This window comes from Triticum urartu, chromosome 6 (genome assembly GCF_003073215.2).
Source record: "Triticum urartu cultivar G1812 chromosome 6, Tu2.1, whole genome shotgun sequence".
Lineage (NCBI taxonomy): Eukaryota > Viridiplantae > Streptophyta > Magnoliopsida > Poales > Poaceae > Triticum > Triticum urartu.
This window is the reverse complement of record NC_053027.1, coordinates 548,228,543-548,253,690: the sequence shown is the minus strand read 5'-3', so window position 1 is coordinate 548,253,690 and position 25,148 is coordinate 548,228,543. Positions and strand designations below refer to the sequence as shown.

The following is a 25,148-nucleotide window of genomic DNA, read 5'->3' as shown; positions in this document are numbered from 1 at the left end:
AAGATGTGTGCACCGTGGGAGCAAGAAGTGTCGCAATAGGAAACGGAAAACACCTTCCGGGAGTGGGTCATCTTCATCGGATAGCTCTGACAGTGATGCGGATGCGATGCAAGACGACCAACAAGGAGGAGCCGCAGAGCAAAGCATTCCCCCAGATGGATTACACGGTAAATCAAAATGTGGATCCTATAAGTGAGTAGCGTAGTGTACATCCTGAAAGTTAAAGTCTAACATGATTGATTGTTCCAAAAAAACATGTGAGGTACATATGCGTCCCAATGATACAGCCAGGGGCGTAGGCTTTGGAGTTGGGGTCATCACTCGTCAAGAAATAGGGGACTATGTGTTCCCTGGAATAACAAGTAAGATATCATATGACTGACATTAGCAGCATGGATTTGCGTGACCTGACCGGCTGATCATGTAATACAGTTACTGCATCTGGTGGATCATCAGCAGCAGCTAATCGCGTGGTGGGGTCTGCATCGGCAGGGGGCGAGCAGCATCTCCATCAAGGTATAGGTTACAAAATTATGCATTCAAAACTGACATTGACAACCTAGAAGCATAACATCTTTGTCGGACGGGTGTTTCTCCTGATGCAACCAGCAATCAGGGCGCTGAGCCTAGTCTGGGAGGCTCGGGACCTGTAAGGGTGCAAGTCAGTATGGTTAGGACATTTGTGAAGAATGAAATGGGAGAGAAATTCCCGGGGAAAGCTCGACTGAAGCATGAAGAGCCGACAGCAAAGAATGTGGTGTACTTCGACAAAATGCTGACATGCACGAGACAGGAGCTCGACAAGTAAGTTCGAAAGCAGAGACATTAGAAGAAGGTGCATCCGCCCATCCCGACATGGATTACTTGTACTTACCACTTACTGAACTCATTTTGCAGGAAATGGTTCAAACACCTTGCCCCGTACCTAGTTGTGATGTGTGGTGATGATTTTTGGAAAGAATTTGGGCCGAATGGAAGGCTAACAGTTACTGGTTGGGTTTGCTTGAACCGAATGATCACTTACAAGGAAGGGCTCATGTACGGTTCATGGCAGATCAGGTGGCGCCATGTGTTTGATGTGCGCTTTGTGGTGAGTAGTTGGCATGATTTTTGCGCTTGTGCCTCTTGAGTAACATGTATGACCCGCTAACTGGAAAAAATGTGGTTGCAGCTTGCCTTGATGTACAACTCATACAGTCTAGATTTCGAATTCATGAATACAATGATGAGCTTTGAGGCGCTTGGATATAGGCTTCAGTGGACCAAGAAGGTTAGCGATTAATCATCCTGATATTGTACTATATTATATTTGGTTTGCCCTGAATCGAAGCGCTGACTACGGTGATCATTTTCAGCTGATGCTGCCAGTGCCATACCACAATTCATGGTCTCTCTATGTTGTTGATGTCGACGAGAAGACGCTACTTGTTATGGACCCGTGCGAGACCTCAAATGGAGAGGACGCCATGAAACTGAAGCACGAAGATAATGCAAACCACATCATCGAGGGACTCCGTCGATGCATCCATGAAAACATTGCAGGCTGGTATGTGCCAGCTCAAGGGTGGAGGGTGAACTACAATGTAAGGATGCACCCCAACAGCGAAATGTGCGTGCCCTTCTCTGATAATTGCAAAACTACTTAGCAGATGTTGTTAAAACAAGATTTTGAACTGATTCGACTAAAATTTGTGCAGCCATGACAGCCACCTGCATGTGGTGAACTACATCAGCGAGTTCATGGGCATGTACATCTACAATCCTCTCACACCTGTACGTGCAGTGTTCATGATGCTCCATGGCTGTAAGAGGCACTATTTTGAAATGAGTTGTAAGAGGAATCATGAACAACTAGTGATGCTGACGTAGATTACTGCTGCCAAATTTCAGAATCCCTACACTACTTCCGGGAGATGATTGCTTACGAGGTCATTTCAATGAGGGGAAACAAAGCAGAGCTACATGATTTTATGCTGGAGGTGGTGCCATTCTGAAGAGAGGAAACAAAGAAGATTGCAAGACGTCTGGATTCACCAGCTCCATCAAGTAGTAAACGCTGGACAGGGAACATTAGCTACCATCCCAAAGTACTTCAACTGGTGTGGTAGTGGTTCCATCACTTTTGGGTTTGCTACAAAAGTTTGCGAGACTAGTCCATGAAGCGGCGCGACATGGTGGAAATGTTAGCTGCCATCCCCACGGTGTGGTAGTGGTTCCCCCTGCGATTCGAATTAAAGCCCTAACTGATTAAGGGCGCATGAAATAGACATGTTTAAGTTTGGTATCAGGCTGAATTAAGAACCCTATATGTAGAACTTTCGTTTTCTGGGAGCAATGTTTGTTCGGTTTATTTGGTGGATGCATGGTTTGTTACCTAAAAAATGCATGCGTTGGTGAGTTCAGTTGACATAGACCATGTATCGCCTGAAAAAATTGGTATGCAAAGATCGTGTCATCTTGTGAAGGATGGGCTGATAGATTTTGTAATAACCTATCCTCACAGAATGATAGATTGAGACCACGGATGATATACTGCCTGCATGTATCGCGAATTTGGGAGGTGTTTGTTGCAACGGCATATCACTGAATATTTGGAAGGGTTCATCCAATGTTGATTTGGGGATGAATTAATGTTCACTTTGTACGTGCCTGAAAGCTTTGGACGGGAACAAGGCTTGTTTCAAAAATTAATTGTCAATCCTTGTTACCAAGCCAGGCTCATTCGGCTAGAAATGGTAAATTGGTTCATATATTGATATATGTGTGCGAACATGGTTCCAAGGTACACATAATACAACAGCTAGGGCCACGAATTCGGCAGCTATTCATTGCCACAACATGAGACCGAATGGTTGGTGTGATATATCTGTTGTTGATTTGGAAATGAATTTATTTTAATTTAGTGGGATTACATGACTTTACTACTGAATGAACACAATGCCCATGTTCTTTGTTGACCCTTGGAAACAAACCAGGCTCGCACGGCAGGGCAGATAAATGGAAGTTGAAATTTGCAAACGAACAAGCAAGGCCAAATAATGATAGTTGGTCCGATGATTGATATACGACTGAACATAGATCCAGGGTACACACATCTGACATGATAGATATATGATAGGTGCCAAATGCTGGGGGATTTGAATCGAAGCTTACATACATGCTCGCAGGTCCGGCATACAGAACCCATGCTACGAACATAACTTTGTAATCTACTGGATAAACCATGCAACAAGACTAAAGCCGGCAACGCATTCAGCATAACTCCCTACTAGTCAAATGCAGAATCTGAAGGAGCTAGGACCTTCCAGAACGCATCATGGGCGAGGGAAGAGAAGTTTCCCTGGAGCTTGAGGCATTCATGCAGGGCATCCCGTTTCGTTTTGGACACAGTATACTGTGCATTGGCGAATGGTTTGCACTAGTAAGCTAGCAGATATAATGTGCAAAACATGGGACACATAGATTGGAAATGTGTGTACCTTGGTGAGTGGCATTTTCAGCTTGTGAGCATCAAAGTGCCTTGCCACATGGAGGACACACCCGCCTGTGTTGGCACTGCATCACATTTGAAGGGTTACGGGAGGGGCGGGTGGCGAATAAGAAATCAGTCTTCAGTATGGACCGTAAAAATATTGCATGGTATAAAAAAGGTTGAGCTTGTATTACCGGGAGAAAATGCAGTCGGTCATGGAAGGGAACTTGAGAGTCCAATTATCCTTGCTAGTTGGCCATCCAGCGTAGAATTCATTCAGGCAAGTGAACAATGCATCATGCAGCTTCCATGCTATAATCTCGTCGCGTTGCCCCGTGGGTGGGCAGGCTAACTTGTTGTGGTACAGTGGGTCAATCACCCAGATGACCCTAGTCAGCATGTTGAAGAAAACAGCCATCCAGCCCTCTGGCCGTGGAATAGGTGTGTAAAACTGTAAGCAGAAAACAATGATGTCAGATTTGATGAGTCAGGGCATTTGGGTGTAGGCATGATAGCTGGGCTATATTACATACCAGCTCCAGAAGTGAGATCATACTTAAGCGAATCAGCAACAAGCTGGTTCTGGATCGACACGGTGTGGAGGAAATCGTACTCTGCCAGGACAAGCGTCTGCCACAAAATGCACAAGCATGGTTTCCCGGAATGAAAAAATGGTCTCACGACATACCATTGTAGTTGAGATAATTAAAATGGATATATGTCTTAGACTTGCATCCTTACCGGGAAATCTGGCTCGATAGGGTGACGCCAGGTAAGATATGGGCATTCTGCATCATATTGCTGGTCGATCTGAGAATATCGACGAAGGATTACAGACATCAACTCGTGATCAATTAGGGTCTCCCCCTAGTTGTTCTTTCATTGCAACTCCAGTGACGCATGCAAACCTCGGCATCTCATGAACCAGGAAATTCCTGATAAAGGCAACATAATTAGTACGTGGTGTTGGCGCAATAAAAATCGTGTATGATCTAGCAGGAGGTATTTTGCGTGCACACTGACCTCGATAGTTCTTGCACGGATGACGATGCAAAAAACTGAAGGATAAGTTCAGATATATCATTGCAGGGGGGTGGCGGGACGACACCCCTGCCCCAAGGATCAGTTTGGAACCCAGGGTGCTGAACATACTTGCGGCCAGGTAGCTCTTCCCGCCGCTCACTGAAAACTGTAGTACTACCATCATTGGGCAGATCGATGAATAGTTCACTGATTGCTCACAAGGTGAACTGGGCAAAACGAACAATCGACATGTTGATATCCGCGGGAGATTCCCCTTCAGAGCAGTGGCGCTTGCGCAGGGGATCAGGTGTATCCCCGCAACGAGTTCTCTTCGAGGTAGAGCTATCACCTGCATTTCATTGCGGGGCAGTCCGGTGTGAGATGCGGGAAGATGTGACTGAAAATACACACAGGGGAACCATGAAGACAGACTGACCTTCACATGCAGACATGTCCAGCCTGACACCGGGTATGTTGGGGCGAGCAGGTGTCGTGGCGGTCATAGCTGAAAAAGGTGGTGCATTAAAGATTAACTATGGGAAACCTGCTAAGCTTATTACTTGATGAAAAGTACAAAAAGTCTTGCCTTGTGGTTCTGGGATAGCTCTTGATGGACAATCAGAAAAGCCTCTAATGGAACAACATATGCACCTCTTGGAAAGTGCATTGAAAAGTTTATCTGCAAATTTAAACATGTCCAATTGAGCGTTTGCACGAGCTGTATTTATGTGACGTTGTACCCGGGCATTCTGTTCATTGAGCAGTACAGTGATCTCATCCGATGCCTGCAGAAAATGGGAGTAGATTGTGATGAGTTATGCATGCTTTTGGTCTGCAAAAAACATTGAATAGGATGTGCCTACATGCGAGCAAATGCTGTTACCGTACCAAGTTGGGATAGCGTGTGCGGAGGTAGTGTGTGAAATCAATGGGCCCAAGCGTGCGAATTGGTGTATGTACATCTAATACATTGTGCGTGGGTGTCACTATTGCATTGTCATTTCGAGAGAACTGATGTGCGCCACATGCAGCGGATGCACTGTTGCCACCACTGTTGGTGCCTGCAAGAAGGGTGTTGGGTTGGTCCTGAGGATACTTCTGCCAGGCATAGCAAACATCTTCTGCCGCACGTAGCTGCATTAGATAAGAGTGAGATTAATGTGAAAAAATGGTTGCATCATACAAAGATACAGTGTGATTAATCCAGAGAGCAATGAAACCTTGTTGTTTGAATGTGATGTGGGGTTCTTCCCAATGTTAGTGGACATTGTGATCATGTTCCTAATGCTGTCCTGATCAAATTCACTTATACGGGGGAGCACATTATGCTTCTTATTGAAAATGCCTAAGTCAATACTGTCCAGGAAGAACACCTGATAAAAAAATCAGAGCAGAAAAAGTTAGACCCCATCAAGCAGGACAACAGATATTACATGTAAAACACATGCTGACCTGAAGAAAAAGGTGACAACCAACAAGGTTAGTGCCTGGATTGTTTGAAAGCATGTCCTTCTTGAGACGTCTAACAGCTTCTAGCAAGCACTGAAGCACGTAGTCACACCAATTGAACTGTGATATTGTTTCGGTGTTTGCAAGGGCACCCCAAAAATCAATGGTGGCATAATCATGCTTTGTGGTTGGCGCAAGCACGTGTCCCATGACAAAAATGACGAAAGCAATTTGAAAACAATCCTTCTCAAGCTTGCTAGATGTCTCTGATACATCTCGTAGTAGGAACTCCTCCGCGGCTCGTAGGCTATGAACACCTTTTTTGTCCATCCCGAGAGTCTTCTTGATGAATTGAATTGCATCAGGCGTTATGTGACCATCACGCCCCCGGATAGAGCGGTGACCGCAAGGTATCCCAAATACTTTGTGCACATCCTCCGGCCAGAACTTCAGCTTCTTTGACTCAGACAATATAATTGCGCGCTGAGATACACTAACCTTGCTCATTGTCCATGCACTGAATTTGAGATTAAGCTTCTGCGGCATGGGCAACTTCAACATTCCACCAAACCCGATTTCTTGTACCAATCACCTCTTGTACTCATCAAACGTTTGAATGACTTCAACAGCATGTTTCACAGAGATCCGAGATGTTGGCACAGGTGGGGGGACTGGTTGCTGGTCCTCTATCTGAACTTCAGACCCATCAGAGATTGCCCTACCATCTTCTCCGCCACCGGCTGCGCCACCAAGGCTGCTACCAACATCAGACATCTGGCCTGCATAAAAATGCAAACCCGATGCGTGAGCTTTCAGTGTGACAAACTATATCAAGACTCTGAAAGGTGGGCGCTACTAATTGGCATCTGAGAAATACAGCAAATTTACTATGAAAATGTGGAACTTGTAAGCTCCATTGCATGTCCCCCTATGATTCCCCAGTAAACCTAGGCAGATCTCGGTGGTCTGTGCGATGCTCAGTGGTGTCTGCATCCATGGGTGCGCGAATCGGCTAAATTTGACCGTCGGACTAAGGGGACTGGCAGGGGACTAAGCAGTAGAACGGATGCAATAATGTCAGGGATCAGCTAGGGGGCATGAAGAACTTACCTTGTGGGGATGAGCAGATGCAGATCTGCACTCCTTGCCGCGATGCACCCGCGGCGCCGAGCCTCCTGTTGACGAACGGCGACCGGCCGAGGTCTGTGGGAGTGAGACGAGAGAGACGCAGTGGTCTGAGCGGATAAGACGAAGAAGAGGAGGTTGGGAGAGGCAGCGGCGTGTTGGTACTGCTCGGGGTTTGGGAGCTCGACCGGAATAATAAAAGATAATAAAAACCTAGTGATGACGCGTGTACAGGCGATGCCGATGGTGCATGAAAACGACCGGAAAAAAACAAACAAAAAAGTTGCTGCCGCATACTGGTTGACTGCTGGTGATTCCATCAGTCCGTGAGTGAACAGGGCAAGCCATTCTCTATACTGTCACGTGAGACATCAAAACTTTAAGTAACCATAGAAGCCTTCATTAACATTAACAGGCACAAAATGAGATCCATTACAGCTTCCCATTACAGCAAACGAGTCACAGACCATTACGTTTTATCAATACTACTAAGACGGCAGTACACGACTTAACTAATACAAATACACGGCCATGGTATATTGACTGGTCAAACCATCATGCTAGCGATAAAACAAGCCAACAGACAAGGTGAACAACAAAGAGGATCGTAGCTTCTAGCGAGCTAGGCGGCCGAGGAAGAGGACCAGCATCCCAATCCCGAACAGAGTTGCGATCAGGTTCGCCGCCACCAAAACAACAGCAAGCCGCGCCATCTCCATGCAGCAACGGGGGTGATTGGCGAACCGCGCCGGCGCCGGATGATTGTTATCCATCTGGAACGCCTCGCTCTGAGCCTCGGCAAGCCCAGCTGTGCCCGCTCCAACTGCCTGCTGGGAACGAATCCTGTTTCAGAGCTGCATTCCCTGACGACTAGGGGAGGCAGAAGCGTTGTGCTGCACTCCGAAATGGCGATTCAGATCAGGACGGTAGGTCCTGTTGGATCTGATGTATTCGCAGAGACCAACCTGCCCAAAAAAAGTCCAGATCTCTGGCCCATGAGTACAAGGCGACGAGAAAAAATGACCATAAATTAATCTGCTATAAGAAGCTCTCACATTTTTCTTGGCGCACTTGTAGTGGCGGTCGCCGGCGTTCTCACCGCCCCGCGCAATCCAGGTGATCAGCTGGCCGCCGCAGTCAGGGCATGGAATGAGCGGCAGCATCTCATCGTTGTATCCAGTCGACGCGGAGGCAGACATCGGACCAGTCTACGGGAAGAGAATAGATTGAAGGAGGGGACAGCGGAGGAAGGCAGCGAGATTATCAGGCTTGAATCAAGACGAGCGGTAATATGTGTTGGGGAACGTAGTAATTTCAAAAAAATTCCTACGCACACGCAAGATCATGGTGATGCATAGCAACGAGAGGGGAGAGTATGATCTACGTACCCTTGTAGATCGACAACGGAAGCGTTTGGTTGATGTAGTCGTACGTCTCCACGGCCCGACCGATCAAGCACCGAAACTACGGTACCTCCGAGTTCTAGCACACGTTCAGCTCGATGACGATCCCCGGACTCCGATCCAGCAAAGTGTCAGGGAAGAGTTCCGTCAGCACGACGGCGTGGTGACGATCTTGATGCACTACCGTCGCAGGGCTTCGCCTAAGCACCGCTACAATATTATCGAGGACTATGGTGGAAGGGGGCACCGCACACGGCTAAGAGTATGATCACGTGGATCAACTTGTGTGTCTTGGGGTGCCCCTGCCTCCGTATATAAAGGTTCAAGAGGGGGAGGCAGGCCGGCCATCATAGGGCGCGCCAAGAGGAGTCCTACTCCCTCCGGGAGTAGGACTTCTCCCCCAATCCTAGTTGGAATTGGATTCGCGAGGTGGGAAAAGAGAGAGAGAGAGAGAGAAGGAAGGGGGTGCCGGCCCCCTCTCTCCTTGTCCTATTCGGACTAGGGGGGAGGGGCGCGCGGCCCAACCCTGGCCGCCTCTCCTCTTCTTCCACTAAGGCCCATTAAGCCCCATGTACCTCCCGGGGGGTTCCGGTAACCTCCCGGTACTCCGGTAAAATCCCGATTTCACCCGGAACACTTCCGATATCCAAATATAGGCTTCCAATATATCAATCTTTATGTCTCGAACATTTCGAGACTCCTCGTCATGTCCGTGATCACATCCGGGACTCCGAACAAACTTCGGTACATCAAAATGCATAAACTCATAATATAACTGTCATCGTAACCTTAAGCGTGCGGACCCTATGGGTTCGAGAATAATGTAGACATGACCGAGACACGTCTCCGGTCAATAACCAATAGCGGAACCTGGATGCTCATATTGGCTCCTACATATTCTACGAAGATCTTTATCGGTCAGACCGCATAACAACATACGTTGTTCCCTTTGTCATCGGTATGTTACTTGCCCGAGATTCGATCGTCGGTATTCCAATACCTAGTTCAATCTCGTTACCGGCAAGTCTCTTTACTCGTTCTGTAATACATCATCCCGCAACTAACTCATTAGTTGCATTGCTTGCAAGGCTTAAGTGATGTGCATTACCGAGAGGGCCCAGAGATACCTCTCCGACAATCGGAGTGACAAATCCTAATCTCGAAATACGCCAACCCAACATGTACCTTTGGAGACACCTGTAGAGCTCCTTTATAATCACCCAGTTACGTTGTGACGTTTGGTAGCACACAAAGTGTTCCTCTGGTAAACGAGAGTTGCATAATCTCATAGTCATAGGAACATGTATAAGTCATGAAGAAAGCAATAGCAACATACTAAACGATCGGGTGCTAAGCTAATGGAATGGGTCATGTCAATCAGATCATTCACTTAATGATGTGATCCCGTTAATCAAATAACAACTCCTTGTTCATGGTTAGGAAACATAACCATCTTTGATTAACGAGCTAGTCAAGTAGAGGCATACTAGTGACACTTTGTTTGTCTATGTATTCACACATGTATTATGTTTTTGGTTAATACAATTCTAGCATGAATAATAAACATTTATCATGATTTAAGGAAATAAATAATAACTTTATTATTGCCTCTAGGGCATATTTCCTTCAATATGGTCACACCCGCCGCTAGTCCAGAATCTGCGCCCTTCCGGCCCAGTCTGTTAGTGGCCATCTGATCCATAGCCCAGGTACCTAACGCCGTAACAAGCCGACAATGACAGACGTGGGCCTTTACAACTGTTCACCACAAGGAATACGGGAATAATACCTGGGCCAATACAGAGTGGGTTGTGGATCACGAGGATTGCCGGTGGCTGGGATACCGAGACCACCTGTGCTCGAGCACAGAAGATCACTTTTGGCCACGTCTGGGGCTATAGCCCCAGTTGTCCCAGGGCCAATTTTGCCCTTATGCCCCAAAGCCTTCTCTCTCCTGCCCTGAAATACTTTTTCCATCATCCGTTTGAGATGCTCTAAGAAAAGGAAGCACACTTATTGTGACATAGGAGTGGCGTTACAGCGGCATGGCCAGCAACGGGAAGCCAACCACAGAGCCAGCCAAAAACATGCAATCTCGCAACGAGAAGAATTGGCTTATGGAAGGGAAAAGGGATGGAGCCTCATCACCAAGGATCCAGGGAACTCATGAAGGTGGCAGCCAAGATGTTTAATCGAGCCCTAGCTAGGCTAGGATCACTCAAGGCATGGTGATGAGAATGTTAAATCCTCTATGGAGAATAAGAAACGTGTGACATTTCTCTGTTGAATTTTAGATGTTGCAACTACAAAACCTTGATGTTTATCTTCATTACTTTTTTTTTACTTTTTTCATATAGTTGTGGTAAAAATTGAATGAATCGATCCAACCAACTTTATTCCATCGACGATCATAGAATATATACAAGGGGAACGGGGTTGACGAAGAGATGTGTCTATTCGTGCGAACGTGGTGAGTGTCGAGACAGTTGCCATACGGCCAATCACATGAGGCACTTTAAAAGGAAGGATTATCCTTTAGTTACAAGAATAAATAAATCCTAACACTCCCTAATCATTGCTTGTTCTTGTGGCCGATCATCCTTGGAATAATTTCTTGAAAAACCATGTGGAAAAAATTAAGGAGGAATATACAATATGCCATGAAAAACTTCTACAATCGCAGTGTGAAAATGGCATATGCGTTCACGCTTGTACTAATATATATTGCCTCATAAAAAACCTTTCGTGAGAAATTAGTAGGAAAAACTCACAAAAGAAAAGACTGCAATACTGAAAATTTGTTGATCTTAGCAGGTTATTGGTGACCCCTCCCCCCCCCCCTCCCCCCTGCGGAATTAACTTGGTAATGGATTGGTGAATAAATTAGCGAGATTATCACATGAATTTATTTGCAAAATATTATTTCACCATTCATTTTGCACTTCAAGGAACATCACTGACCTTTGTTGTACTCTTCTTTCAGAGCAAGATCAACATGGTGTCGAATGAAGTGCAAAGCACCATACTTTGCCATATTTGTGATAGCAGGAGCTTCCTGAGAAGTTGTGCTTACAGTGTTGATCATATTCCTGGCAGCCAAGTTAATCTTGATGTCTATTGCCCAGATTAGATAGCTTTTGCCATCAATGACAAGATCAGCAAATTTCATCTTGGATATGTAAAACATACCTTGCATGAAGATATCACACACACTAATTTACTCATGTAAATTAATTACGTGTAAAATAAGATACTTGATTCAAATATAAAGGTGTTTTTAATCCAAGCGTCATGAAAATATTTACTTAGTTGCCAGATAAGGGAGGCGACGGGGCGATTTTGTCCCATCAATTAACCGCCGCCAATCTTAATCCAAGCGTCAGCCGTAGCCACCTCCTGGACATCAGCCGTCGTCACCTCAATGACAAGAGATAGAGAGCCCCGGCGCGCCATCCTCCTCCTCTAAATAAGAATCAACACGGAACCTCGTCTCGTACAACACTCCATTGAGTGCTCGTTCGCAAGTCCAAGATCTGTCGGGCTCGATTCCCCTGGTCGGCGAGTGGCACCAGCCCTCGCCAGAACGATGAAGTGGCCGCGACATGGCGACTATGATGTGGAGGATGGGACAGCATCATTCCACTGCTACCATAGCGCATGCCCTTAGATTGATTGACCGGTCAAGGAAGATTGTCTGCATAGGATGCTCACTCGAGGCTAAATTTCGTGTTTTGACCCTTTTCTGAAACTTAATCTAAATCTGACCCTAGTCTAATTTTTTTTCGGGATTTGACCCTTTTGCTACCGCCAGGGTCCATGGCGGTAGGGTGTAACAGCCTACCGTCAAGGTCCCTGGCGGTAGGGTTGCATGCCCCTACCGTAAATTCCTCGTAAGTATTGAACACAGTGCGTGCTCGTACCTACCGCCGAGCACCTTGGCGGTAGGGTTGTGCTGGCGGTAGGGTTGTTTCCTACGGCCAAGGTCCCTGGCGGTAGGCTGTTACACCCTACCGCCATGGACCCCGATGGTAGTAAAGGGGTCAGATCTCGAAAATTTTTTAAACTAGAGTTAGATCTTGATTAGGTTTCAGAAAAAGGTTAAAGCACAAAATTTTGGAGGTAATAGCACTGCAGGTCCCTAAACTTGTCATAGAGGTGATAGTTTGGTCCTCAAACTTGAAAAAGCTGATTGTTTGGTCCTTGAACTTGTCATGGAAGTGCAAATTTGGTCCTGAACGAATCACAGCTCGCCAAATGGAGCCAGCTGGGCTAGGCCGGTCAGGGCCGCGTATTTTGCAGTTTGCCTCCTGCCTTTAGCCCTAATCAACCCGCACTACCCACCTGAATCAACATGCTCTTCATCCTGCGGCTGTGCCCATTCCCCCATCCTCTTTTCTTGTTCCAGTCAATGAAACAAGGACGCAGCTCCGTATTTCCATACCTACACCCCATAATACTAGGACAACCCCTTACGCAAACAACCTGCGAGGAAAACACCTCAGAAAATAGCGCCAACCACACTAAAAAAAATACGACTGCACGAACAAATTTCAGAACTCATGGTTGGCCGTCGGATCTCTTTCAGCAATTTTCAAGTTGGAAATAATAAACGTTGCTATCCATAGTGACCTGCAAGTGTTTGATTGATTCTTATCCAATATTTTGAAATAGTACATGAAGACATATACATGAGAAATTGAGAATCCAAATTTGCAAGCGTTGAGATTACATCAACGAGTTGCAAGCCCGTTATGCAATCTATTTTAAACATAGTAATTTCCGAACAATGGGAGAGTAGCTTCAGCTTTGCAAACCAGTTTTGCAACTTGCATTGAGATTGCTTCAGCCTTAGGCCAACTCCACCGCGCGACCCTATCCTGTTCGGCCCCGTCCGTTTGGGGTAAAACGGACAAACGAGGCGGCTCAGCGCGCGGGAGCAAACGGATTTTTGTCCGTTTTGTGTTCGCTTTCGACCCATCCGCGGCCCAAACTTGCGCCGCTTTGAGGGTGAAACGGACACCACGCGGACGCGTGGGTCGTCTGCGCGTGTCCTTCCCTGGCCCGCCCGTCGGTGGCACAGGGCGGGCCTTTTTCTATCCGCCCCCCTCCCTCCCTCCGGCCGCACCCCCTCTACTCTTCCCCACTCTTCCCCCTCGCTGCCGCCGCCGCCGCTGCCATTGCAGCCGTGCAGTTCGAACGCGAGCTCGCCCAGCCCCTTCCCCTCGGCGCCGCCGAGTTACCCAACCACGGCCACTTGGTTTGCGCACCCGCCAGCCGGATTTGGGGCAGATCCGGTCGGTCTTGAGCTCGGCCGGCTGTGGGAGGCCGGGCACCTCGCCGGAAAGCCCTGGCAGGGCCGCAAGGCCACATGCAGGCAGTGGCTCCTCCTCTAGCCGCTCGGATCTGTACCGTCGGTGGTCCGCCGGCAGATACATGAATGGCGGTCGGCCGGGCTCGGTGCTTACCCAAAAGCTCGCCGGCGCACCGTTGCCACTCATTAAGTGCGACCACTGCCCAAGGATGGTCGTGCGCCGCGTGTCTACAACGCCGGAACATCCCGGATGGGTGTTCATCAAGTGCTTAAACGATGGGGTATGCGCTTTTTTTAGCTTCGCTTTGTGCTCTAGATTTGACTAGTTGTGCTAACTTTAAATTTTGTTGTGTAGAATGGATGCAAGTTTTGGTATTGGAAAGAAGAGTACATCAATATATTGATAGAGTGAAATTTAGTACATGTTCGTGCACTTTTAGCTAGCATAGAGGCTTTAATAAATGAGACAAGTGCACTTGTTGCTAGATCAGAGACTAGACACGAGACTAGGTCTGAGGAAGCAACATCTACTTCTGGCTTGAAGAAGAAAGAAGGATGCCAGATCGAGCCTCCTCCACAGATCAACAATGAGTGCATCGAGAAGGCCCTAACCCAACTCAAGGGAGCAGTTATGAAAATTGGGTATCTTCTAAAATGTATTCTTGTGGTTCTTGTTTTCTTTAGTCTTACTTTACTAGTCAAAATGCGATGATGTATTTTTCATGTATCAAAAATGAATGATGAAAAAAAACTAAGGACTTGCAAAGAAAAATGTACGCAGGATGCGGCCGGGATGCGTCCGTGCGCTGGGCACACAGCTACCACATCCCAGGACAGGCTCGGGCACAACCCCATCCCCCTACCCAAACGGACAGAATTCAGACAAAACGGACGTCCGTTTAGGATCGCGCGATGGAGTAGGCCTTACAAGAAGATGCCGTAGTGTCTGCAACTCTGCATGTGCCTGCCAATGTGCCTGCCAAGCAGCACAGACAGCCGGAGGCACGGCGACGGGCATCCGCTGATCCTGCTAATTATCGTGACACCTCCTTGGTCCCGATCTCTAAATCTCAAAACAAAACCAAATCAGCCTAACCCAGCCATCCAAAAGACCAAAACGCAAGGGGACGCTGAAATTACCCACATCGGTGTCTGATGTCCGGGTCGACAGCGTAGAACTACGATGGCTACGCCTCGGAAAGGTCGATGCCGATGTAGAGCAGCAACGCAAGCACGACCTGCTGCAGCGCCATCACAGTTCTACGCCGACAACCCAGAATATGTACAGGGGGGATTGGCCAGCACGACCTTTCTGCTTTAGATTAGTCATTTGTTCTTTTTTTTGCGAGGGAGATTAGTCATTCGTTCGATGCAATTAGCCTCCTGACTGCAAATTGTCTTGGGCCTGAAATTTAGGATCTTTCCATGTCCTTCAAATTGCAAATTCGTTGATTGATCTGGCAAAGTTTCCCATTGTTTCTACTTGTATCTATGGTGAGGTTTGTTTCTGTGTTCCCTTTATGTTGGCACACAAACTAGGGAGATTGGCCGAAGTTTCCCCACAGATTTAGTCACAAGTATTAAGGAGGGAGAGGGAAAATACAGGCATATAGGGGTTGTTGCCCTTTTTTTTGGCAGGAAAAGAGGCGTGGGCTAGAAATTTTCTGCAACCGTTGGATGAGAAATGGTGGAAGAGGAGCACGGATGGGAGCAGGCAAGCCGCGTCCGGTGCGGAGAACGCAGGCCTGGCATGGTTACTACTTTGCCAAAAAAAAATACTGACGTGATCATGGGCGTCGTGGCACCAACCAAAACAAGCTGAAAATAGTAGGATTTTTGCGAGAAGGGAGGAAATGATGTGGAAATACTCTCATCATATCGCAACGAGCAAGAAAATAAAAAGAGGACAAGAAAGACAGCGACAATTTGAACTACAGATGAAATCAGGCGTGAGGGACCATGGAGAACATATCTCAATATAAAAATACACATGAAGGGTATCTAGACTAGACTTTAGGGTGGGGAGTTGACATGAGTGGTAAGCTATATCAAAAACAAAGAACAAAAAAAGGTGGGGAGAAGAATAAGCATCAAGAATAATAAGAGGGGGTCAAGAATAATACTCCCTCCATTTCAAAATATAGTGCGACCGCGCTTCCTGAGGTTCAATTTTGACCATAAATTTAACCAACGAGACCAACTGCGACGGGAGAAAAAATTATACATAATTGAGAACTTCTTTCGAATACGAATTCAACGATATAATTTTTGCTCCCGCCGCAATCTGTCTTGATAGTTAAATTTACGGTCAAAGTTGAAGCACGGGGATAGAGGAAGCACTACATTGTGGAATGGAGGGAGTAATAGTTAATTCAGGTGGGTAGTGCGGGTTGATTAGGGCTAAAGGCAGGGGGCGAACTGCAAAATACTTGGCGCTGACCGGCCCAGCCCAGCTGGCTCCACTTGGCGAGCTATGATTCGCCCAGGACCAAATTTGCATTTCCATGACAAGTTCAAGGACCAAATAACCAGCTTTTTCAAGTTTGAGGAACAAACCATCACCTCCATGACAAGTTCAGGGACCTGCAGTGCTATTACCTCAAAATTTTGCTCTCACCCAACGCCATTTCATGACGAATTCCGCTGACGTACTCAACATGACCACACGTCACGTCACAGCCGGCTCTGTCGGATGCAAATGGATTTTTGCTAGATATAAAAACCTGCATTCAACTACGGCGCCCATAGTTGACCGGAGAAAGACTTGCTCGTTGACCGGAGGAAGACTTGCTCGTTGGCTTGTTGCTTCTTCCCTTCCTCGACGACTCTGTCAGACTTTTATGATAGAACATGCAGGGCCGAGGCTCGGCAGCTTGTCCCAACGACTCGCGCCGAGCCAAGTCGTTTTCATATACTGTAGTATACAATCGCACCACTCTAGATTTTTCACCAGTCGCTGTCATGGCATTCGCCATTCTGCATCACAATGATTAAGAAAAAAAAAAGACCTGGTTTGTATATGCTCCCTCCGTTTCAAAATATAGGGCGTCTGCATTTTCAAAGTTTAATTTTGATCATAAATCTAACCAACGAGACCGACTGCTGCAGGAGCGAAAATTATACCAATGAATTCATATTCAAAAAAGCTTCAATTATATAATTTTTGCTCCCACCACAGTCGAAGTACCTATAATAAGGAGAAAGGAGATGAGGATCCAAAGAACACACCTACGGAGAAAATATCCAAGTAACACTGTACCTAGGAAGGCTGTCGTAGTAAAAACAACAGAAGAGAATCATGACCAGGCCGAACAGCATCTGTCCAACGATGATCTACACGAAGACATCCAAAAACGCAAACGCGTACTCTGGTCACCACGATGTTTCCGATCGGCTTCATCTCAAAAAGCTAGGCAAGAATAGCTTAGTTTATTTGACCAGAGAAGACTTTGGTTCCTTACTTCACTTTCTCCGATGACCGCTGACGTCCGTCCGTCCGCAGAGGCTCAGGCTAGGCACCTTCGTCCCGACGACGCCCACGCGCCGAGTCAAGTCGTCGTTATATAATCACCACGAAACCATTCGCCGGTCGGTAGTCTGCATCACAATAATCAGAGTAAGAACAGGAAGCGAACCACGGCCGTTGAGTGAGAGAATGGAGTGTGGTGGCGTCTCCGCCGTGCAGGTGCAGCCGGCAGCGCCCATGGATCAGCCCGGCCAGCCGGCAAAGCCGCCGGTGCAGCCATGGGAGTACAGCCTGCGGAAGTACCTCCTGCTGCTGGCCGCTCTGGTGGTCACCGTCGCCTACGCCGCGGGATTCAGCCCGCCGGGAGGCGTCTGGCAGACCGCCCAAGACGGCCAGCCCGCCGGCGACCCCATCATCCGCGGAACCCACTACCGCCGCTACCTCGCCTTTTTCTACTGCAACGCCACCGCCTTCGCCGCGTCCCTCGTGGTCATCGTCCTCATCCTCGTCCTTGCTGCCCGCCACGACAAGAAGGGGAAGGACAGCCGCTGGGTCGTCGTGCCCCTGCGGCTGGTCATGGTGCTGGACCTGCTCAGCCTCATGGGCGCGTACGGCGCCGGCACCTGCCAGGACAAGATCTCCATCGTCTACTCCGCGGTGCTGGTGGCCGCCGTCTTCCTCTACGTCGCCATTCTCAAGATAATGGACTGGTGGTACCCAGACAACAAATCCGGCTCCGACTGCGGCGGCACAATGTCCGCCACCCCCAACAGCAACTCCAACTCCGGCGGCGTGATGTCCAGTCCTAATCCTGACTCTGACGCCGGCACGATTGCCTCCCCCGTCCGTGACTCTGACCCGAATGTCAGAGAAGGAGAGGACCGCAAACGCGAGGCCCTGAAGAAGCTGAAAGCCGACGAACGGCTCCGCAAGGTCCTGATGCTCCTGGCGACGTTTGCGGTGAGCATCACGTACGTCGCCGGGCTGAGCACACCGGGCGGCTTCTGGGACAGCACCGGGACCAGCTACGGCCCGGGCGATGCAATCCTCAAGGACCGCCACCGCCCGCGCCTGACGGCGTTCCTGCTCTGCAACACCACGGCGTTCGTGACGTCCCTGGTCATCATCATGCTGCTCATCATCGACGGCAAGAAGCTCCGCGAGAAGACCGCTCGGTCGCTCGTGCTCTATGGGTTCATCGTCGTCGCGCTAGTCAGCCTTGTCGGCGCTTACACCGCTGGCAGCTGCAGGGATACCAAAACCACCATCTACGTGGTCTCCCTGGCCGGCGGCATTCTGGCAATGGCATACATCCTACTCTATGCTTTCTACACTTTAAAGTCTTCTCGTTCCAGTCCAACGCAACAAACGGATGCACTTCAGCAGACTGATGATAATATCAGGTACTGTTTGCAGTTACTCTGCAACTGAACTGAACTCTGCTTCTTCATTCTATGCAACTGAACTAAACTGAACTCTGTTTCTTCGCGACTGAACTGAACTCTGTTTTTTCTTTGGCCGCAGTGGTAGAAAGGGTCTGGACAAGGCTCGCTCTCTTGTTCTACTGCTCGCCACTCTTGCCGCCACCATCACCTACACAGCAGGGTTGGACCCACCAGGTGGCGTTTGGCAGGACAACGGCCACGGGCATATGGCCGGCGACCCGATTCTAATCACAACCAACATTGGGAGGTACAGGGCCTTCTACTACTGCAACTCGGTTGCGTTCGTGGCCTCCTTGCTGGTCATCGTCCTTGTCCAGACAGAGAGGCTGATCAAGCACCACGTGCTGGAGGCAGCCATGATACTCGACCTGTTTGGCCTCATCGGCGCATATGCCGCCGGGAGCTGTCGGGACGTGAATTCCTCCATTTATGTCATGGCTTTGGCAGGCGCTGCCCTGATCTATGTGGTGATCCATATTGTCTTCTTCACGCTGGAGCTGGACCACAAGGACAAGAAAGACGACGATCAAGAAGATGAGTTGCTGGAGAAGAGGCGCAAACGGTTGCTCCTGTTCGTGATCTTGGCTGCAACCATCACCTATCAAGCCGGCCTCACCCCTCCTGGCGGGTTTCTTCTCCAGGACGACACGCTCGGGCACCACGCCGGTGACCCGATCCTCTTGCACAACTACCCAGTCCGCTACCATGCCTTCTTCTACTGCAACTCAGTGAGCTTCATGCTGTCCATCGCCCTCATCATCCTCCTGGTGAACCCGAATCTGTACAGGCCAGCCATACAAAGCAATGCACTATCCGTTTGCACGGCCGTGGGCTTGTTTTGTTTGATGGGGGCCTACGCCGCCGGAAGCACGCAACACCGCAAGACATCCATCTACATCTTCGTGTTGGTGGCTGTGGTCCTGCTCGTTGCAGCCGGACTGCTGCTGGTATTTTTGCTGAAGAGAAAGCTCAGCAATGCGGTAGTTGCGCCACCCAGAGAACAGAACGAAGAAGAAAGGAAGAAGGAGGTAGAAGAAAAGAATGAGGATGAAGAAGAAGCGAAGAAGCATGCGAGGCGCAAGTACCTGATGCTGCTAGGCATCTTGGTGGCGAGCGTAGCCTACCAGGCCGGCCTGGAACCGCCCGGCGGGGCGTGGCAGAACAACGACAACGGGTACGAGGCGGGCAACCCGGTGATGAACGACAACAGGAGGCCCCGGTATCTCACCTTCTTCTACAGCAACTCCATTTCCTTTGTGGCTTCCATCGTTGTCATCATCATGTTGCTACCGCAATGGCTGCCAAAGAAGAAAGAAGGAGAATGGGAGAAATGGTCGCTGAGGGTGATGAACTGGATGATCCGACTGGATCTGTTTGCTCTCCTAGTGGCCTATGCAGCCGGCTCCAACAGGGGGTTGAAGACATCCCTTTATGTCGTCGCACTCATCTTTGCTGTGCTGGGCTACTTTGCAATCCATACGGTGCTGGCATGTACTGTTTGTCGCCGCGAGAGGCGCCAAAGCAGCTCTGTAGTGTAGTTCTACCATGTAGTGTAGCTCTACTATGGCCCTCGTCTGAGCTCTGTAGTGTAGATCTCTAATCAGCACGCCCTACTCTAGCTAGCTCTGCCCCCTTGCTCAAGGGCTTCATCGAAAAGCTTCTCTGTTTTTAGATTCCTAGTCTAGTTGATGTAATCGGATAATCGGATTAACCTGAATCCCAATTGGAGCATGCTAACATTGTTTGTCGACTCACTGGGCCGGTCTGTCTACATCTTAATCCAATTAATATGCATGGTAGGTGACATTTTCCTGACCCTATCTGCACTTTCTATCTCATAAGAACTTGAATGGGGAGTGCATGAACTGCAATTGCATTTGTATTCAGGAAAGTGAACCATTTGTTGCAACAGAAACATGCTTTATAAGTCAGGTCAAGAGGAAACATACCCTTAATCCGTGACCAAACTCTAACGGCGCAATCTCCCTGGTGTGGCAATTCACCGAACACTTGCAGGGCACCCGGCCCTGTATGCAGGTGCAGGGCTGAGCAGGCCGCCGTCGTGAGTAGCGTGGTTACCGTGAAGCATCAGAGCCGGGCGCCATTTTGGCTGGAGAGGATTCCTCGAGCGTGGGTCGCCTCGATCGGAAGCAGTTGCGGGAGCCGACGAGTGGATGGTGCGCGAATGCAGGCGCTGAGTTCAGAAAAGCGCGCGAATCCAGCTCCGAACCCGCCCCGCTCGGCCGCTCTGTCGCTGCGATCTTCCACGCCAAGGACACACAGCCGCGCTGCCCGGGTGGAGGTCGGGATGGGCCGTCGCCGGCGATCGCCGGGAAAGGAACAGCGCCTAAGGCCTCCTGCGCGGCTTTGTCTCCTCTGGCCGAGCGCGAGCGGTAGGATGGGCCGAGCGAGCAGACTCGGGTTGGCTTAACAGGATCGATACGGTGCGGGTATACGCGGCCGGTTGGTTTTCTGCCGTCAAATCACCGTCCCATTTTTTTTTGACATGGTACTCATATTAGTGCGGGTACTAATATTACTATATTATATACTCTCTCGGTCCCATTTCTTTTGACATGGTACAATCGAAGTTAGCTCACATACAAGCATATACTCATCTCTGTGAACATATGCACACACATCTTATCCATATGAGCACCTCCAATAACTAAGCCGTCATAACATCTTGAAATTTTACGAAGTTACTATATGCGTCTCGCAGTCGCTAGGAACATCTCCTCCCATTGAACGAACATCACTGAAAGCCTGAAATAAGTCTAAAAATAATGCTAGCACCAATATCAAATTTAATACTTGAACCGTGATGGACTGGAAATAGCATTGTCCTCCTAACTCAATCACATATTGGTTCACCTCTCTGTCTCATATTAATTTACTATCAAATCTAGATACATTTCAATAGTAGCTAGATATACCCATTTCAGCATCAATTAATATGGGATGGAGGGAGTATTTTTCTGACAGATGAAGACGCTCAAACATACACACATACACTTGCTCATGAACGCGCGCATGCACGCCTTATCTCTTTGAGCACCTTCGAGAGATTGAGCTGGCATAACATCTTGAGATTGGCGAAGTCGTCACAGACGCCTTGGTAGTCCCCCCCCCCCCCCCCCCCCCCCCGAAAAATTGAGGAGAAATATATAACATGCCATGAAAAACTCCTACAAACCCAATGTGAAAATAAGGAGAAAATGCCATGAAAAACTCCTACAAACCCAATGTAATAAAAATGATAAAATGACATGCAGTTCATGCTTGTATTGATATTGCCTCATGAAAAACCTTACATGAGAAATTATTAGCGAAAACTACACCTCGAATTTTGCAAGTCACGAAGTCGCCTCACACCAGTTCAATTTACATATTTATGAAACTAAGAACCTGGTAAGGGATTGATAAATAAATCGGCAAGATTATCACATGACTTTGTTTGCAAAATATTTATTTTCCCATTCTTTTTGAGCTTTAGGCAACATTACCGACCTTTCTTGATCATAACGCTCATTTAAGGAGTTTCAGAGTGATACATGGCTTTCCCCCATCATGTACACTCTCGGAGCACGATCAAGGTGGCGTCAAATGAATTGCAAAGCAGCAAAACAGCATACATTGCCATATCTGTAATAGCATGAGCTCTCTGAGCAGTTGTGGTATAGTGCTGATCAGATTCTTGGCAGCAAGTTAATTTTGACATCTATGGCCCCGATTAGATAGTTTCTGCCATCAATGGCAAGCTCAACAAATTTCTTCTTGGATATGTCAGCCATACGCTGCATGAAGATATCATGCATATTAATTTACTGTCATGTAAATTGATTATGTGTAAAATAAGATGCTTGATTCAAATATAAAAGTGTAGGAAATCATACACATCCCAAAATATGTCTTTCTACAAAAAGAGAATCACCATAACATGGTGTAAATATTTGTTTTGTAGAACACATAAATGTACAAAAACTCAAAAAAGTAGAAGCTAGGCAGGAAAGATATATGGAAAAAATGGCAATAGGCCAAAACTTGGCAGCTTACTAACGTGGCTCATGCCTCCTTTCTCTCTCTTTATGATTCTTTTTTGCTACTCGTATAGAGCATCAGCAAGTGCCCAACCGCCCTTTTGGCCGAACATGGCTGGCTTTTCACAAGTCGAACTGCACCATCAGGTGAGGGAGACGACAGGATGGTTTCTGCCCCCATCGATTAACCGTCCCCAATCCTGGTCCAAGCGGCGGCAATGACCACCTCTCGGACATCCGTCGTCGTCACCTCTCATTGTCCTCTAAAGAAGAATCACCATGGAGCCTCGTCTCGTGTGAGACTCCATTGAGTGTCCATTCGCGAGTCCAAGACCCGCTGGGTTCGACTCCCCCGATCGGCGAGCGACATCAGCCCTTGCCAGCACAATGAAGCGGTCGCGACATGGCGACTGCAATGTGGCGGCAAAGCTAGTTCTCCGTTGTTGAAGTCATCCCCGGTACTAGGCTACCTAGTTTTAGACTATTGCTATTTTCGTATTTCTTTTCGGATTATATTCTAGGTTTTTCAGTTTTTATACATATGCGTTTGTGTGTAATTTCTAGCATATCACTGTGTGATGTCTGCACATTTTATATCAACATATGCATAGATGCAATTTTAGTTGCTACATGTTGATTATGCTTGAAAACATGATATGACTACTTTAAAAAAATTACACGCAACTTATGGATTGCATTTATCACAATGTATAACTTTGTTCACAAGCGCGAGGTCTACATCACCATGTAGTGATTATATCTTCAAAATGTTTAAAGTTGACACAAGGTTGTGCGAAGTAACATAAAAGTAAGGTCTACACTACTTAGAAGTGATTGCCTACATGTGATTAAAGCAAAAATGAACGCACGCAAATTATGGCATTAAGATAGCCATAAGAATAAGGTCTACGCCACTTGGTGGTGATTACAAACCACCTCTATGTGTTCTACAAAACAAAGATCTATGTCATGTTACGCTGATTATCTTTTTGTGTGTGTAGAAAGTCACATTTTGGTACGTTTAGGCTTTTTCTAGACCTTTATATTTGAATCAAGCATCTTATTTTACACACAATTAATTTACATGAGGATAAATTAATCCACATGATATCTTCATGCAGGGTGTGGTTGACATATCCTCAAGGAATTTGTTGAGTTTTCCATTGATGACAGAAACTATCTGACCTGGCCCATGGATGTCTCGATTAACATGGCGACTAGTTTTTTTATTTGATCTGCACTATAACCACGCCTGCTCAGGGAGCTCCAGCTATCACATATATGGAAAAGTATGTTGCTTTGCACTTCATTTGACACTACCTTGATCCTGCTCTGAAAGAAGAAGACGTGATGGAGGAAAGTCCTCTATCACTCTAGAACTTGTTAAAGGAGCGCTAGGATCAATAGAGATCGGTGATGTTGTCCGAAGCGCAAAGAGGTCGAGCACTTATCCACTTTTGGGATTTAGGTCTGTTATAGCATACCGTTCTATTGTGCATCAAATCAACTATAAGTTGATATTCCGCAACAGTGTAGTTCCGGATGCAGATCTCATGAAAAGACGATCTCCACTTTAGATCCCGATATGAGGATACTTGCTGAACAACATCGTCATCGGAAATACAAGCATTTTGAGTTGGTATATGCACTTCTTGACGCGGAAAAGCACAGTAAAATTCTTGACATGAATAATCTATCTTGTCCAATGGGAATGTTCCATTGCCTGAAGCGCATTTCAATTCTCAGAATACTCAAAAGTTTCATGGTTCTAAAAAGAACCATAGGAAGTCTAAAGAAAAGTGAAGACGTAATGAGAACCTGAATAACAATGGAGTTCAAAAGGGCAAGAATCATTTTAAGGAAAATGATCAGGGTAGCTGATACGTCTCCAACGTATCTATAATTTTTGATTGCTCCATGCTATAGTATCTACTCTTTTGGACTATATTGGACTATATTTTCCACTTTTATATTATTTTTGGGACTAACCTATTAACCGGAGGCCCAGCCCAGAATTGCTGTTTTTTGTCTATTTCAGTGTTTCGAAGAAACGGAATATCAAACAGAGTCCAAACGGAATAAAATCTTCGGGAACGTGATTTTCTCACCAAACGTGATCCAAGAGACTTGGACCCTGCTCCGAGGAACAAAAGAGGCGGTCACGAGGGTGGGGGGCGCCCCCCCCCAGGGCGTGCCCCCTGCCTCGTGGGCCCCTCGTTGCTCCTCCGGCGTACTTCTCCCTCCTATATATACACGCGTACCCCCAAACGATCAGGACAGGAGCCAAAAACCTAATTCCACCGCCGCAACTTTCTGTATCCACGAGATCCCATCTTGGGGCCTATTCCGGAGCTCCGCCGGAAGAGGGCCGTCATCACGGAGGGCTTCTACATCATCCTAGCCCATCCGATAAA

At 47.5% G+C, this 25,148-nt stretch overlaps 1 protein-coding gene and 1 long non-coding RNA gene across 3 annotated transcripts; one reads left to right on the top strand and one right to left on the bottom strand.

The window, feature by feature from the left end:
* Positions 1–16,913: 16,913 nt before the first annotated feature.
* Positions 16,914–21,127, bottom strand: LOC125515177. Of its 2 annotated transcripts, XR_007286847.1 has the most exons (3): positions 20,644–21,127; positions 17,245–17,380; positions 16,914–17,116 (listed from the first exon to the last, which is right to left on the bottom strand). It is a non-coding gene; the product is annotated as an uncharacterized LOC125515177 (long non-coding RNA). The 2 variants fall into 2 exon arrangements; XR_007286846.1 differs by having other exon boundaries at positions 16,914–17,380.
* Positions 17,383–20,448, top strand: LOC125515176. The gene is made up of 2 exons (XM_048680615.1): positions 17,383–18,652; positions 18,774–20,448. Exons 1-2 carry the CDS (start codon positions 17,439–17,441, stop codon positions 20,230–20,232), a joined length of 2,673 nt encoding a protein of 890 aa, XP_048536572.1. The 5' UTR covers positions 17,383–17,438; the 3' UTR covers positions 20,233–20,448.
* Positions 21,128–25,148: the final 4,021 nt, after the last annotated feature.

Excerpts from the sequence above, each read along its gene's own strand:
- LOC125515176 (XM_048680615.1), top strand. The coding sequence starts at position 17,439 with ATGGAGTGTGGTGGCGTCTCCGCCGTGCAGGTGCAGCCGGCAGCGCCC. Across the intron at positions 18,653-18,773 it reads CAGACTGATGATAATATCAG|TGGTAGAAAGGGTCTGGACA; the intron begins GTACTGTTTGCA and ends CTTTGGCCGCAG.